This window comes from Carex rostrata, chromosome 15 (assembly GCF_964058835.1).
Source record: "Carex rostrata chromosome 15, lpCarRost1.2, whole genome shotgun sequence".
Taxonomy (NCBI): Eukaryota; Viridiplantae; Streptophyta; class Magnoliopsida; order Poales; family Cyperaceae; genus Carex; species Carex rostrata.
This window is the reverse complement of record NC_135932.1, coordinates 5,408,301-5,422,438: the sequence shown is the minus strand read 5'-3', so window position 1 is coordinate 5,422,438 and position 14,138 is coordinate 5,408,301. Positions and strand designations below refer to the sequence as shown.

The 14,138-nt window shown below is 35.1% G+C and overlaps 1 protein-coding gene across 3 annotated transcripts; it reads left to right on the top strand.

Moving 5' to 3' along the window:
• The first annotated feature begins 1,775 nt into the window (after positions 1-1,775).
• Positions 1,776-12,601, top strand: GCN2 (protein kinase family protein). 3 transcript variants are annotated; one of them, XM_078315830.1, is made up of 30 exons: positions 1,776-1,856; positions 1,935-2,092; positions 2,467-2,538; positions 2,610-2,669; positions 2,748-2,853; positions 2,958-3,062; positions 3,147-3,554; positions 3,782-3,895; positions 4,214-4,300; positions 4,439-4,525; positions 4,622-4,736; positions 5,120-5,237; positions 5,381-5,435; positions 5,558-5,721; positions 6,388-6,575; positions 6,854-7,002; positions 7,192-7,441; positions 8,004-8,283; positions 8,502-8,595; positions 8,709-8,789; positions 8,893-8,949; positions 9,773-9,904; positions 10,140-10,223; positions 10,346-10,454; positions 10,764-10,900; positions 11,002-11,106; positions 11,531-11,613; positions 11,721-11,823; positions 11,918-12,040; positions 12,130-12,486. In XM_078315830.1, the coding sequence occupies exons 2-30, from the start codon at positions 1,965-1,967 to the stop codon at positions 12,238-12,240; spliced, it is 3,705 nt and encodes a 1,234-aa protein (XP_078171956.1). In that variant the 5' UTR covers positions 1,776-1,856; positions 1,935-1,964; the 3' UTR covers positions 12,241-12,486. The 3 variants fall into 3 exon arrangements, with proteins under 3 accessions (XP_078171956.1, XP_078171957.1, XP_078171959.1); XM_078315831.1 differs by having other exon boundaries at positions 1,823-2,092; positions 12,130-12,251; positions 12,423-12,601; XM_078315833.1 differs by having other exon boundaries at positions 1,823-2,092; positions 4,634-4,736; positions 12,130-12,601.
• Positions 12,602-14,138: the final 1,537 nt, after the last annotated feature.

The following is a 14,138-nucleotide window of genomic DNA, read 5'->3' as shown; positions in this document are numbered from 1 at the left end:
TTTCCCTCAAGCAAATGGGTATGGCCACAATTCCAAATTTTAATGCTTTGAGAAGTATAAATAGAGATGCTGGTAGCTTCTACCATGCTTTTCAAAAAAGAGAAGTATAAATAGAGAAGCAAAATTTGTTTAGATATTCTTTAACCTTTCTGTCCCGCGTCATTATCATTTTACCTTTGTTACTATCCTAGTTTAACCAAAACAATTTTAATTTGCAAACATATATAAAGCACGTGAATAAATGGTCTGTGGTCCACTTTAGCGTGCTATGCATGTGGACTAATTAATTTTCACTCAACGGCTATATTAATATTTATCCTAATCCCCTATCGAAAGTCGAAACTGAATTTCATTTTAAGATTGTGTATAAATTTGGTTACCCTCAGGCCTCAGCTCTGCAGGCTAATTCTGGCTAAGCCCGTAGGTTTAGCCTATTGGGCCATCGCAATGTGCTGATCCTTGGATTAGCCCATGTGATGCTGTTATTTCGTGGTACAGCCCATGTGACGCTGCTATTTAGTGGTACAGTTTGGTTGTAAAAAAAGAATTTATTAATCAAATTAGTATGAAATTTTAAGTTAAAACTAAAGATAGAAGTATTAATTTCATAATTTATGTATTACCACATCAACATTATTTATTAATATTTCATTCATTTGATTTTTAATTATTAAAATTGAATTGTAAATTAAAAATCGAACTATCATAACTTTAAAATCAAACCAGACCAAATAAATAGAATAGCCGAATAATTTTGTTTCAAATAATTTTGCTCAGTTAACATCAAACAAACTAAATTATTTGGCGACCGTAGGATGAGTACCTGAATTCCCAATTTTTTCAGGCGGTCCTTGGTATTTTGAGGTTTTCACGAGTAACCACGATATTAAATAATAATTTTTCAAGGTTAAAGTGGGTCGATTTTTGTTGTAGCATTAAAAAAAAAATCAGTGGGATATCAAAACTTAGTACAAACATTGTTTTTGGCAGGTTTTCACTTTCGGTGAAACACTGTACTAATATCATTTGTTTTTCATTACAAAATTCTCCATAATAATTCACTCGCCAGTGTACCGACGGGTCCGGATCCCCTAACGTAACCCAACTTTTGGTTTTGAATCGAGACTGTCCGATTCAAATTTATCGTTCGAGATCGTCTCAGGATTTGAATTTGTTGCTCGGATGTATGCGCTCCACTTCAGATGGATTATCATTGATTCGAATCGAACGGTTCTGATTTAAAACCCAACTTTTGAGTTACTTGCCTGGATCTGAATTCTGTACTGACTCCGAGATAAAAAAAAAATCTATATAACTCAAATTTTGGCGTTCCATTAGGAGAAAAATCTTGTCAAAATTAGCATCCTTTTAGCTATGTTTCGAGACTTTACAGATAGGTTTTATTTTTTTTATAATGCTAGAAAAATCGAATTCACATCCCCTCAGGTTACCTGACCGAGTACAATTTAATCGGACGGTCCAAAATTAGATTTTTTTTAACTTGGCTTGAATCTTTAAGCACAAATAATACTGCCCTCCTACGCCATTCCGAGCAGGCACCGGCTGAGATTAAATCTAGGCCGTCCGTTCAACTGTGTGTTTTGAGTCAGGTACCTGGGAGGATTCGGATCAAGAAAAATCGGCTTAGTCGGAATACGGAATACCCTCTCTTTCGCGAATAGAAAAATACTATCACGCGGGTCCTGGTTGTCAGTCCCGACCGCCTCTTCCTAAGAAATTTGCCAAGTCCGTCTCGCTCGCGCTCTCTTTCGCTCTTAGTAAGCGTTTCGTGAATCGTAGCACGCAAGCGCAAGTTTCTCTCGCTCTCTCTCCAATTCCAATCAATCTAAACAACAGTGTAAATATCCTCCAAACTGTTATTTCTTTCATAGCTTTTTATTGCTCCATCAGCAATACTGATTTCGAATTAGTAGAGCTGGAAATGTGAATTTAAGGTTGCTTTAATGGGGCACAATTCGAAAAAGAAAAAGAAAGGGAAAGGTGGGAGGGGTCGAGGGCGGAATCCTTCCAAGGATCATTCGTCTCAGCTTGAAGATGATCAAGATGTGCTTAACGAGGAGCTAACTGTGTTGTAAGTTTATCTGATTAGTGCTAATTTGTTGCTAGTCAGGTGGCTACATTGTTTTGTACTATTATTAGGAATTATGTGCTAGAAATTATGATCGAAATTATGTGCTAGAATGTATTTTGGTATCAGTTTGGGTCCATTCTATAGTCTGGATAAAGTATTATAGTGGAAATCCAATCAATTTGCTATTTGTCAATAAAAGCAAATTGAATAACAGTAGTACATTGAATGATTGAAAAGTATTAATAAGACCATTGAGGTTTTAATTATGTTAGATTAGTTGATTTGGCTTGTTGCTTTCAATTCCTCTTATCTGAATTGGACTGATTTTGTTGATTTACCTGTTACTAAAATCTTCATTTGTAACCATATTTCAGAGCTTCCATATTCCAAGGAGATTTCAAGATAATATCAGATGTACCTAATATTCAGATCCAAATAAATCTCAGGTGCATCCTTTTATGAATATTTTAGCGTTGTATCATGTCTTATTCTAACTTCTGTTTCAAATCATGTACAGGCCTTACTCTGGAGACATCAGTTTCGGGAATCATATTATTTCAGCTGCTCTAACTGTGAGGTGAATATTTGTATTTTTTTTCATATTTATCTGATTTTTTATATGTAACTTTTGTTAACTTAGTCTATTATCTATTAGATATTTGCCTGGTTATCCTCATAAGTGTCCAAAGATTCAACTAGCAGAAAAAGAAGGCTTGTCTGAGGAAAATTCTAATCAATTATTGTCACTTATTCTTGACCAGGTAAAAAAGAAGATATATCATGCTCTACTTATTTAGTCAAGTGTAAATTAGGACATACAACTTAGTATGTTATACGATGCTAAAACCTTTGTGATGCATTGTAGGCAAATATTTGCGCGAAAGAAGGTCGTGTAATGATTTATAACTTGGTCGAGGCTGCTCAGGAATTTCTTTCAGAAATTGTTCCATTTGACAATGCAAAGAAATCTGTAAGTGAATAACCTTTTATTTTGTTTTTTTTTTCTCCAGCTCTCCACAAAATTTCAGCTTTAAATTTTAAATTTTTGTTTCAGGCCCCTTTTCTTGAATCGAGCAAAGCTGATGAGCCCCTTATAAAATCTAGGCCATTTTCCGTTTGTAGTTCCATTGATCTGTATAGTGATTTGGCAGGTGACACAACTTGGGGTGGTCAAAACCCCAATTTAATGGATAAAACCTCTAGTAAATCAATTGGGCATCATACAGGTTTATCTGATATGAGAAAAGGGAAGAATGTTCTATCACAACCAACTACACTTTCCACCATTAGTACTTATAGGCAAGTACCCTCCCAAAGTTTACCAAAGCATGGGTCATTGCATGAGATTGCCTCAAAGTTGGATGCAGTGTCAGAGGAAGGAGAGAATGATAGTGAAACTGACGAACAATCAGTGTCGGGTTCATCAGATAGGAGCTCCAGTGGCACGCCTAATTTGTTTCAGGTGAAACTAGATAGCTTTGGTCTTGATAATATGAGTGCAAGTACTTTTATGCTGGGCGGCCTATATTATTTGTACCTGGAATTTGGTTCTTTATTGGTGGTGCTGGTCTACAGTGAGCACCAGTCCTAGCAATAAAACTAAATAAATGAAAAGGCAAGCAAACTTGATACACTACCAGTAGCCTTTTCTCAAATAGATAAAGTAAATAATAAATAATACTATTATAGGATATCGAATTTGGTGAAGAAGTTTCTGATGAAAACAGCCAGCCTTCCTCCTCATCATCTTTTGCTTTGATCACAGATGATGCTTCACAAAACAAGAAAAAGGATCTACTTCTGGTACTTGCCCCATCTAACTTATGTTTTTTTTTTTTTTTTTTTTTTTTTTTTGTGTGTGTGTGTTGGGGGGGGGGGGGGGGGTTGGGTTGGGTTGTGTATTTAGCTATTAGCTATTGATTGCATATCTTGGGCAAGTATATTATTAGTTGAAACTACACTGAGTTTTTTATTTGAATCAAACAATACTTTTGGAAAAAAGAAGAAATTGCTTATTGAGGCCTTGGTGAATGCACAGGGTTAACAATTCTTATGAGGCTTTGCTTTGCCTGCATTCTAGAACTGTGTTATTAGTTGTGCCTCTAATAAATTCCAAATCAGGTGCACTTTCTTCGCATGGCGTCTGCCTTCAAGGGTTCACCTTCAATAGCTTTGTCAGAACTGTCATCAGAGATGTGCAATATAGGGGTATGCACAAAATTCAATGCACTAATTCCACCCAAAATATCAGGAAGCTTATTTTGTTGCTTTGCACTTCTCATGAACAATAGCTTTGTGTCCTTTGCTGGTGTTATTTTTATAGAATATAATTTTGACATTCAACAGGTTCTCTCAGATTGGGCTAGGGATTTGGTCAAAGCACCTCCTTCTGTCTTCTTAGAAGCTTTCAATCATACTTTTGGAAAACATGCGGTTGGTTTGACTATGATTATTTATTTGTCCCTTTTTTGAGTTTTAGCGATGCTTAGTTAACTCTTTCTTTTCTTTGGAATCTGAATAATTGGATAGATATCTCCGCAGTTTGCACAGTTTCTGAAATCTGGTGATAGTTTTGATAGTGAGAATGCTTCGTCAAGATCAAATTCACGTTACCTGAATGATTTTCAAGAACTCCGTTCACTTGGTAAGAAGTTTGTCCATACTGTTTTCTCTATTGCTCAAATGGCTCTCTTTTTCAAGCAAGTATACACACTGATTCACAATGCACATGATTGATGTATTGCTTCACTATCCAATTGTTGATAAATGCCCCAAGTAAACTCAAGCTGAAATTGCATAGCTCAGTTTTAGTCTTTTTTTCTCTGAGGATAATAGGTATAAACTCTAGAGTCTACAAATTAAGATGGTTTACAGAATAATCCAAAACTTTCACAGGTGCTCAAATCAGCAGCTACCATGTTTTTGTCGACCAGTTGTAACAGAGAACTTATGTATTCTTTTCGTCATATTATGTGAAAACTTAATAAAAAGCCATAAAAAAATCTACATATACAATTTTTTTGATAGGTCATGGTGGGTTTGGCCATGTTGCCTTGTGCCAGAATAAGCTAGACGGGCGTCAATATGCTCTGAAGAAAATCCGATTAAAAGACAAAAATCCTCTTGTCAACGATAAGATTCTGAGGTTTTATATCCTTCCCCTATTTGATCTTATTTTAGTTATCACAGCCAGTTTGGCAATTGCTTTCATCAATATTCTGCTACTATGAACCATACGTCATGTATAATATTATTTTCTTAACCAAATTTTGGCAAGGTGATCATCAGAGAGGTAGCCACACTATCTCGGTTGCAACATCAGCATGTGGTCCGGTACTACCAGGTGAGGATTTAGTACATTATAGTTCGGTAATATTATCTAGTAACTAGTTTAGTAATTGTTCAGTTTCTGAGCTACTTTTTTGGTATATTAACATGTCTCTTTTTAATACATAAAAAATATAGTCATGGTTTGAAACTTCATATGGTAGCCAACATGAAGAGAGTGTATGTGGTTCTATGACTGAGAGCACTAGCTTCAGCAATCCTGGTGTCAGCTCAGGAGATCCCGTCACTGGTAATATGCAAGAATCGACATATTTGTACATTCAAATGGAATATTGCCCTAGGTAAAGCTATTTCTTTCTCTGTTCCTCATAGGTTTTGGATTGACTAACTGGGAAAACCCTTTTTTGGTGTTTTCTTTTTTATTAAGGTGGTGAATTACATCTTCCTTGTTTCATACAAACTGAAACAACCTTCAGTTCATGGATTAAAAAAAAAAAAAAAAAAAAAAATCAAAACCCTCCTTTTGTCTCAGAAAGTATTTCAATGGTTTAAATCGATTCCTTTTTCAACCCTTCTCTGCCAAATAGCTAATAAAGAGAGAATGAGCTCCAACCTTGATACAAGTCTCCACCATCACCATTATTATTTGCCCTCTAAACAAACTGAAACAATAGCATTAAAGAACAGAAACAACCATCAAAGTAACAAACTGAAAATTGCAATCTTTACAAATGGCCCCTGAAAATTTCAAATCACTCAATATTTGGATATAATTAATCCAAAATATATCTATTCTAGGGATTTTGGACACATCTTTCATGAAAATTGGTGTATGCCATTATATTTTGTACTAGCCTGACTGGAAGAATGTTGAATTATGAATGTCAATCGTAGTACCATAGCTTTTGAATATTGTATCATGTTGGGGACAATTTTGATTGCATACCTATGGTGAGGATGCAATAATTCTTCGTTGCTCTTGTAACTTTAATTTTTATGATATGAAGAACGTTGAGGCAGGATCTCGAAACGTATACTTCATCTTTTAATAAAGATTATGCATGGCACATGTTTCGGCAAATTTTGGAAGGCTTAGCTCATATTCACAGTCAAGGAATCATACATCGTGACTTGACGCCTAGCAACATATTCTTTGATGGGCGTAATGATATTAAGATTGGCGACTTCGGGCTAGGTATGTTGATGTTCATAAACATGTTAGTTTTCTCTTTTGGTTTTGTGTCATTGTTTTGCAGGAGCCATCTTCCCTGCAAAATATTTATTAACAGTCTCATTTAACTTCTCCGTTATTTCTTTTCTTTTCTATGTTCTACAAAATTTATGAATTAAATAAAAAAACGAGTTCCTGAAGTAAAAAGAAGCTAGATACCAAACAACTTAAAACAAAACTGGTAAAATGAATTTTAGATTTATCAAATTTGTTTCCTCAATGACACACTTAATTAATTTCAGCCAAGTTTCTAAAGCTGGAGCAGCTGGATCATGATCAGTACCTTCCAACCAGCACAACAGGAGCTTCAATGGATGGTACAGGTCAAGTTGGTACCTACTTTTACACTGCTCCTGAAATTGAGCAAAAATGGCCACAGATAAATGAAAAGGTTAGTTCAAACTTGGGACTCATAATCGGGAAAATTAATGGTTGGATCTTATTTGTAAATTTCCAAAATTCCAATGTTAATTGCAATCAAGATAAATTTCACATATTACTTGAAAATTTGCTGAATATATGTTGTGATTTGCAAAAAAATATATTTTGATAAACGAACCTTCTTATGTTATATTTTTAGGTCGATATGTACAGTCTAGGTGTGATATTCTTTGAGCTATGGCATCCATTTGCAACAGCAATGGAGAGACACATTATTCTTTCAGATCTAAAGTTAAAAGGAACACCTCCTACCTCATGGGTTGAAAAATTTCCAACTCAGGCATTACTTCTAAGTCGGTTAATGGCTCCAAGCCCCTCTGACCGACCATCTGCTCTTGAGGTTTTACAAAATGATCTACCCCCTAGAATGGAAGATGAATGGTTGAGTGGTAAGATATGATGCTGTTAATGCCTGCCTTATAAATAGTGACAAATTAAGACTTTATCAATTTGAGTAGGTAATAGAGGTGAATTAATCATTTCTCATGACTAAAAACCCTTTTTTTGCAATTTGCAAAAAGCACAAAGTAATTTATCACAGACACATTGTGAAGATATTCAGGGTATAAACTTGGGGTGTTTTTTGTAAGAAAAAAGGAAAATTCTAATAAGAGACCTCCATGTTTTTAGGGAAAATATCCTAACTATTCTATTTACACTAATAATTTATTCTATAATTTGTTAATTTTCATTATAATTAAGAAAGTTTTTATAAATGTTCCAGCAGCTTTAAAAAACTAGAAGGAACCTAAATAATAGTAACAAAATTATATGTTTCATTTTAATGAAAAACAGGTAGCCAGTTTAGACTGCTTTTTACACAAAAACAAAAGGCTGATGCAAAATTGTGTATTATGGGGTAAGAGGGTTACGAGAAGTACCTTAATTATGCTTGCCTCTGCCTTAGAAAAACTTTTTGAATTGTTCTTTGTTCATAACATTTTTCTGCAGATGTTCTGAGAATGATACAAACACCAGAGGACACATACGTCTTGGATCGAGTTGTATCAACCATTTTTAATGAGGAGAGGTTGATAAATAAATCACATCAGCAGCAGGAAGTGAGCACCAAAACAATGCAAAAAGATTTCTTTACTCAATCTAGTGAGTTAGATTATGAACTTCAAGATACTATTATTGAGGTGAGCAAGGAGGTTTTTAAAAGGCATTGCGCAAAGCGATTGGGCGCTTCACCATTACAGATCTTGGACGGAACCTTCCCATTTAATAGGCATGCTTTCTCTCTCTTCTTTTTATTTTTGGAAGATTTATTTTTTATTTGTACAGAGACTGAGTAGATAATGTTTGTACATCTGAACTTTAATAAAGTGAAGAATTTCGAAGTGAAGAGGAAGGAAATAAACAAATCTGAGAACAACGAGTATAAGTACGCGATGGTTCAATAAAGTTTTCTACTCTTGAGACATTCTTTTAACTTGATATATGCAGGAAAACTGTGAAGCTCATGACCCAAGGGGGGAATATGCTAGAGCTCTGTCATGAATTACGCTCTCCATTTGTTTTGTCGATTTCGACAAACCAGGCACTATTTCCAAATTATATGCAATTTTTACTTTTTGGTCTATCAACCTGTAAACTGGTAAAACATCAAAATATCAAGTCATTTTCTGAATTGCTTATATGATCGTTATCTAGATTACATCTTTCAAGCGATATGAGGTAGCATGGGTTTACAGAAGAGCTATTGGGCGATCAACTCCTTGCCGATTCCTTCAGGTTAAATAATCGCATTCCTTATTTTACTAAAATATATCTTTTAAGGCTTCTGTTTATCAATCTATGTGTTTCGTTAAGCCTTGAACTTCTATTATACTCACAGGGTGATTTTGACATTATTGGAGGTGCCCCTTTGATAACAGAAGCTGAAGTTATCAAGGTAATGCATCTCTTACTTGAATTTTTATGATGAATTTTATATGTAGCCCTCAATCCGTTACCCCCTCACTACAACCCCAACAGTTTTTGGTTAGATTTTTCAAAAACTGGATAGCAAGTGTGCATTTTAAGGGGTTTGAAAAACGAGTTTGGAAGATCAAGACAGCCGTTGATAGCTGTCAAAATGCGTAATGATAAAACCACGTCAGATCTGCCAAGAGTTATGCTTGACTTAAATAAGCAAGTGTGATTGATACTATAGGCTAGTGTCGATCAGCACAATAGGCAGGTGTGTATCAGCACACAATAGGCAGGTGCGCATTTCAAGATGTGTGAAAAGTTCATGGGAGTGGTTATGAAGCCTATTTTATTAACTATTTCAAAATAGTTCTTGTTTCAGAATTCAGATAGCTATGAGTTCTTGTTTCAGAATTCAGATAGCTATGAGTTCTTGTTTCAGAATTCAGATAGCTATGAGGTTGTGCGGACAAAAAGTCCTGTGACATGGCAAAGTATTCTTAGCTTCTTCATTTACTTATAAGTAAAATATTATAGCTCACCACAAATCTAGCTAAAATAATTTGCCATAGACATGTATCTGAAAAAAAAAAATTCAGGAAAGAAATGAATCAAATTTAAAAGTTTAATTCTCTCAAGTACTGGGATTCAAGCTAGATTGCCAGGTTACAGTGCATGCAATGTTAATGACTCGAATATCTTTGTCTCAATATAACCCTGAAAAATCATCAATGCCTCTTTTTGTTAGTTTGTTTGAGACTTCTAATTATTTATCAGTGATGGTTAAGGTTAACATAAATTTGTAGGTGGCTCTGGACATCGGGACTCGCATCTTCAGTTTGAATGCACTTGATATCAAACTGAACCACGGCTTATTGTTGGAGTCAATTTGGTCCTGGGTTCATGTCCCTACCGAACTAAGGCAGAGTGTAGCAGAGGTAAAAATTATTAATTTCACGGGGTTCAATTATAAGGATATCACTCATGTACAGTCAGACAGAGAGAGCACCCTTTTCAGCGGGGGTTGGGGGGGGGGGGGGGGGGGGGGGGGGGGATACTGTCATTCTTTCTGTTATGCATGATGATCATTTCAACATGAAATTATAGCATTTTTCGATTTAAGGTACATGATTGTATAGTGTAATGGATCTGTTTCTTCATTTACTGCCACAGCTTCTATCCTTAATTGGACCTTTGTGCCCTCAGTCTACAAATCGCAAATCAAATTGGAAGTTCATTAGGCGGCAACTCTTACAGGTACTGAATACTTGTCAACATTACTTTATTTTGCCATTTTTTACTTAATGTCTATAATCCATGTACTTGAACAGTGTTTTGCGGTAATATTTATATTAATCTGTCTCTAATTTATCTTATAGGATCTTCACCTGTCAGAGGGAATTGTGGATAGATTACAAACAGCTGATTTGCGGTTTTGTGGCTCTGCTGACCAGGTTCTTGCAAGATTAAGAGGGGCTCTCTCTTCAGGTACCACTAATCTTTTCTTTAACTCACTTCTGTCATCATACCTGTTTATTGCAGTACTGGTACAACTGGTTGCTTTCTCTGGTTAGATATGTCATGCAAAATTAGGTGTTGATACACAGGACAGAAATAAACAAAGCCTATCATTGTTTTTACGACATTTTTAAAGTTGCTACTATTCCTTTTAGGTAGTTTCTTGGCAGATAATATAGGCCAAAGAAAGCTCAAAAGAAGAAATAAAATAAACATATAAATGACATACGGAATTACTTATTAACATGCTTTTGAAAAATTTTATGTGGTCATGTACAGATAAGTCCACTTGTAAAGCTCTAGAAGACTTGTCTAATCTTCTCAGTTATCTGAAAGTTTGGTCAATTGAAAGTAATGTCACAATTGATGTGCTCATGCCTCCTTCTGAAACCTACTACACTGGAGTATTCTTTCAGGTGATTAATTTCATTCTGTTTTTCCTTCTCTGGATACATGAGTTTACAATATTATAATTGGGATTATGGAGAACTTGATTTAATTAAGTTGCTGAAACCAGATGTATCTGAAAGAGAGTAATCCTGGCTCAAGTCCTGAAGCAACCTTGCTGGCTATTGGTGGCCGGTATGATCAGATGATGGAACAAATGTGGGGTCATGATTCTGTAAGTTGTATATCTAGACCTTTATTGCAATAACAAAGGACATAGTTGCTATATTTTATATGAGCAACAACTTTTTGAGGGAAAATTTCTCTTGCATCACTTTAAACCTTAAAAAAAGAAATAAAAAAGTACACACCTCATTTAAGACGTACCCCACCCAAACCCTTTTTTCCTTTGAAACTACCTTTTTCTAGTTCATTGAGAGCAACTGAACTATAAAAAAGGAAATAAGCTGTATGGGCCTTATTTTGAAGAAATATTTGGTTCAATCTACAAAGATTATCTACTTTCATCTGTTATCATGTTCGGTTATGTGGAATAATTCTTGTATTTTAGAATGAATGGTTCTTTAGGGTTTTTTGGTAGAATAAATGGAACTGCCTAAATTTCTAACTTGGATGTTATATGTTCCTTTTTTTGGTAGAAATCAAATCCTCCAGGTGCAGTTGGCGTTAGTATAGCTTTGGAAAAATTCCTCCATTCTTCTTCAGATATCAGAACATCAAGGTTCCCCTTTTTGTTCATTTGATTAGTCTTTAGCCACTCAAGCACGCAGGGAAAAATGTTGGTGATTTCTAAGTGCACATATTTTTTTCCCCCACTACACAATGCAGGATTGAACCTGGTGTTATTGTATTAGTATGCTCAAGGGGCGGTGGTGGTCTTTTGGAAGCTCGTATGGAGTTTGTGGCTGAACTCTGGCAAGCCAATATCAGGGTCTGCACTTATTCCAATTTCAAATAGCTTATATTCCCTCTTTTTGTGGAAAAATATATGATATATCGGTTAATAAATGTTTTCTGTTTTACAGGCTCAGTTTGTACCACATCCAGACCCAAGCTTGAAAGAACAGTATGAATATGCAAGTGAACATGACATTAAGTGCCTCCTCATCATAACTGAAGCTGGTTTATCTCAAACAGATCTTGTGAAGGTAACCAAAGCTGTATTGAAGTAAAAGTTTTCCTTGTTTCCTTTAAAGTTAATGGGGTTAATGTACCCTGTTTTGTTTTTTCATTCAAGGTTCGCCATCTTGAGTTAAAAAAGGAGAAGGAAGTTCCGAGAGAGGAAATTGTGAAGTTCCTCACTGATGCGTTTTCTACACAATTTAGAGATCATACAATTTGGAGCTGATCATTCTTCTGGCTTGCACATGGACCTCTCTCCTCAGTTCATTTTAACTGATGAGCCGCTTATATATTGCCCTGTAAACTGCCAAAATATCACTATTGGCACTGGAAAACCAAGGGAAACATAGATAAGACATGAATCATGTGTAAACATACTAAGCATAGAAATATTTTATGATGTTCCAGTATACTATGCTTGAAGTGGGTGGTGGATATTTTTTTCAGAAATTAGTTGAAGGACACGTACATATAACTTTTCCATGTTTTAGGGTGGATATGAGAGAGATTTCTTGTTTTGCTGGGTGCTATTTGGTATTACAATGGTTTGTAAGGGCATGTATATGTTCAGATTTTGCTTATCTCTATGCTCCACTTGTTTCTTCCAATGATTGCACTAATCTACTCCAGTTCAGTATTTCTCAACTTAAAAAGTTGTTTCAATAAGTGCTTGAAGGAAGACTGTAATGAACTGAATTACATCATCAGCATAGAATTAATTCCTCCAACTTGGTTATTTTTTTTCCACAATATAATCTCTATTACATGAAAACATATCACTAAAAGGCATGGCACTGGATATAGTATCTTATAGACAATGGCGAGGTCTTTAAATCTTTTCGGTCCCATCAACAAAAAGCAAAGTCCAGAAACCATGAAGAAGACCGAAAACGCCCAAAAAGTGCAAGCCTTCTCATTAGCTCGTGTAGCGCTTGTCATGCAAAAAGCCGTCACAAGCAGAGCAACATACAATGGAATTACGAATGACAGAAGCAATGGATTTTTGAGATTATTATATACCAATTCAAAGAAGTAGAGAAGCAGGGCAATAGCTGTGAGAAACAGAACCTCGCCGCACCAGCTTTTGAGATCAGGCAACCGAGCAACAACGTCATTGCATGCTTCGACTTCCACATTTGAGGAAACATTATCACCTCTGCTTAAGTAATTATATATGTTTCAGTTTAATATGACCACAAGGTAATTAATATTAACCTGTTCAGATAAATTTGATATTAATTGTTCATACAGATATTTATATAGGAGCTACTTATGTTGTAGTTACGGTGATGTTGATGTTGATGTTGATGTTGGAACCATGAACGTGACTGCTTCCAACTGTCTTTTTATCCATGAGATCGAGGAGCAGGTTGAGCACTTTGGTCTTTGGGAAAGGCAAATCAATTAATTAAAGAGCAATTGAGTTGAATTGATGGTTTATTACGGCGGAAGTGAATCTATTATATATATTAATAAATATATTAATAAATATATTGCCCCCCAGAAAGGAGAGGTAGTACAATTGGCTAGGAAAATGTCCTAGAGTTGTTATACCCAAAGGTCGAGAATTCGATTCTCCCTCACGAACCTTGGTAGCTACTACCAAGTTTTAAAAAAAAATATATTGCCCCCAATGTCATCTGTACTTGTCATTTTAAGAATTAATGCTATTAATATAAAGAAAAAGCTTCTATTTTGTCTTGACCTCTAAATAAACGCAGTTATATACTATATAATCAAATATGGTCGTGCAAAATTAGCTACATCATATTCATGCCAACGAGGTTAATATATAGTTAAACAAACATCAGTATATACATATATATATATATATATGGAAAAGTAAAATTTATTATAGTAATATTTACAGGTTGAGTACTTAATTTGGTCTTTGGCATGCAGAGAGGCAAATTAATTAATTAAAGATCAATTGAATGGAATTGATGTCAATTTCTTTGTTTCACCTGTACTTAGCATTTTATGGATTAATATATGCTATTAATATATAGGAAAAGCTTCTAATTTGTGCTGACCTCTAAATAAATGCTGCTATATACAAGATGATAAAATATGATCGTGCAAAATTAGCTGCGCATCATGCCAACGAGGTTAATATGTATATTT

Coding starts and splice junctions, on each gene's coding strand:
- GCN2 (XM_078315831.1), top strand. CDS start 1,965: ATGGGGCACAATTCGAAAAAGAAAAAGAAAGGGAAAGGTGGGAGGGGT. Junction 2,854..2,957: donor TGTCACTTATTCTTGACCAG/GTAAAAAAGAAG, acceptor GATGCATTGTAG/GCAAATATTTGCGCGAAAGA. Junction 4,737..5,119: donor TCAAGAACTCCGTTCACTTG/GTAAGAAGTTTG, acceptor TTTTTTTGATAG/GTCATGGTGGGTTTGGCCAT.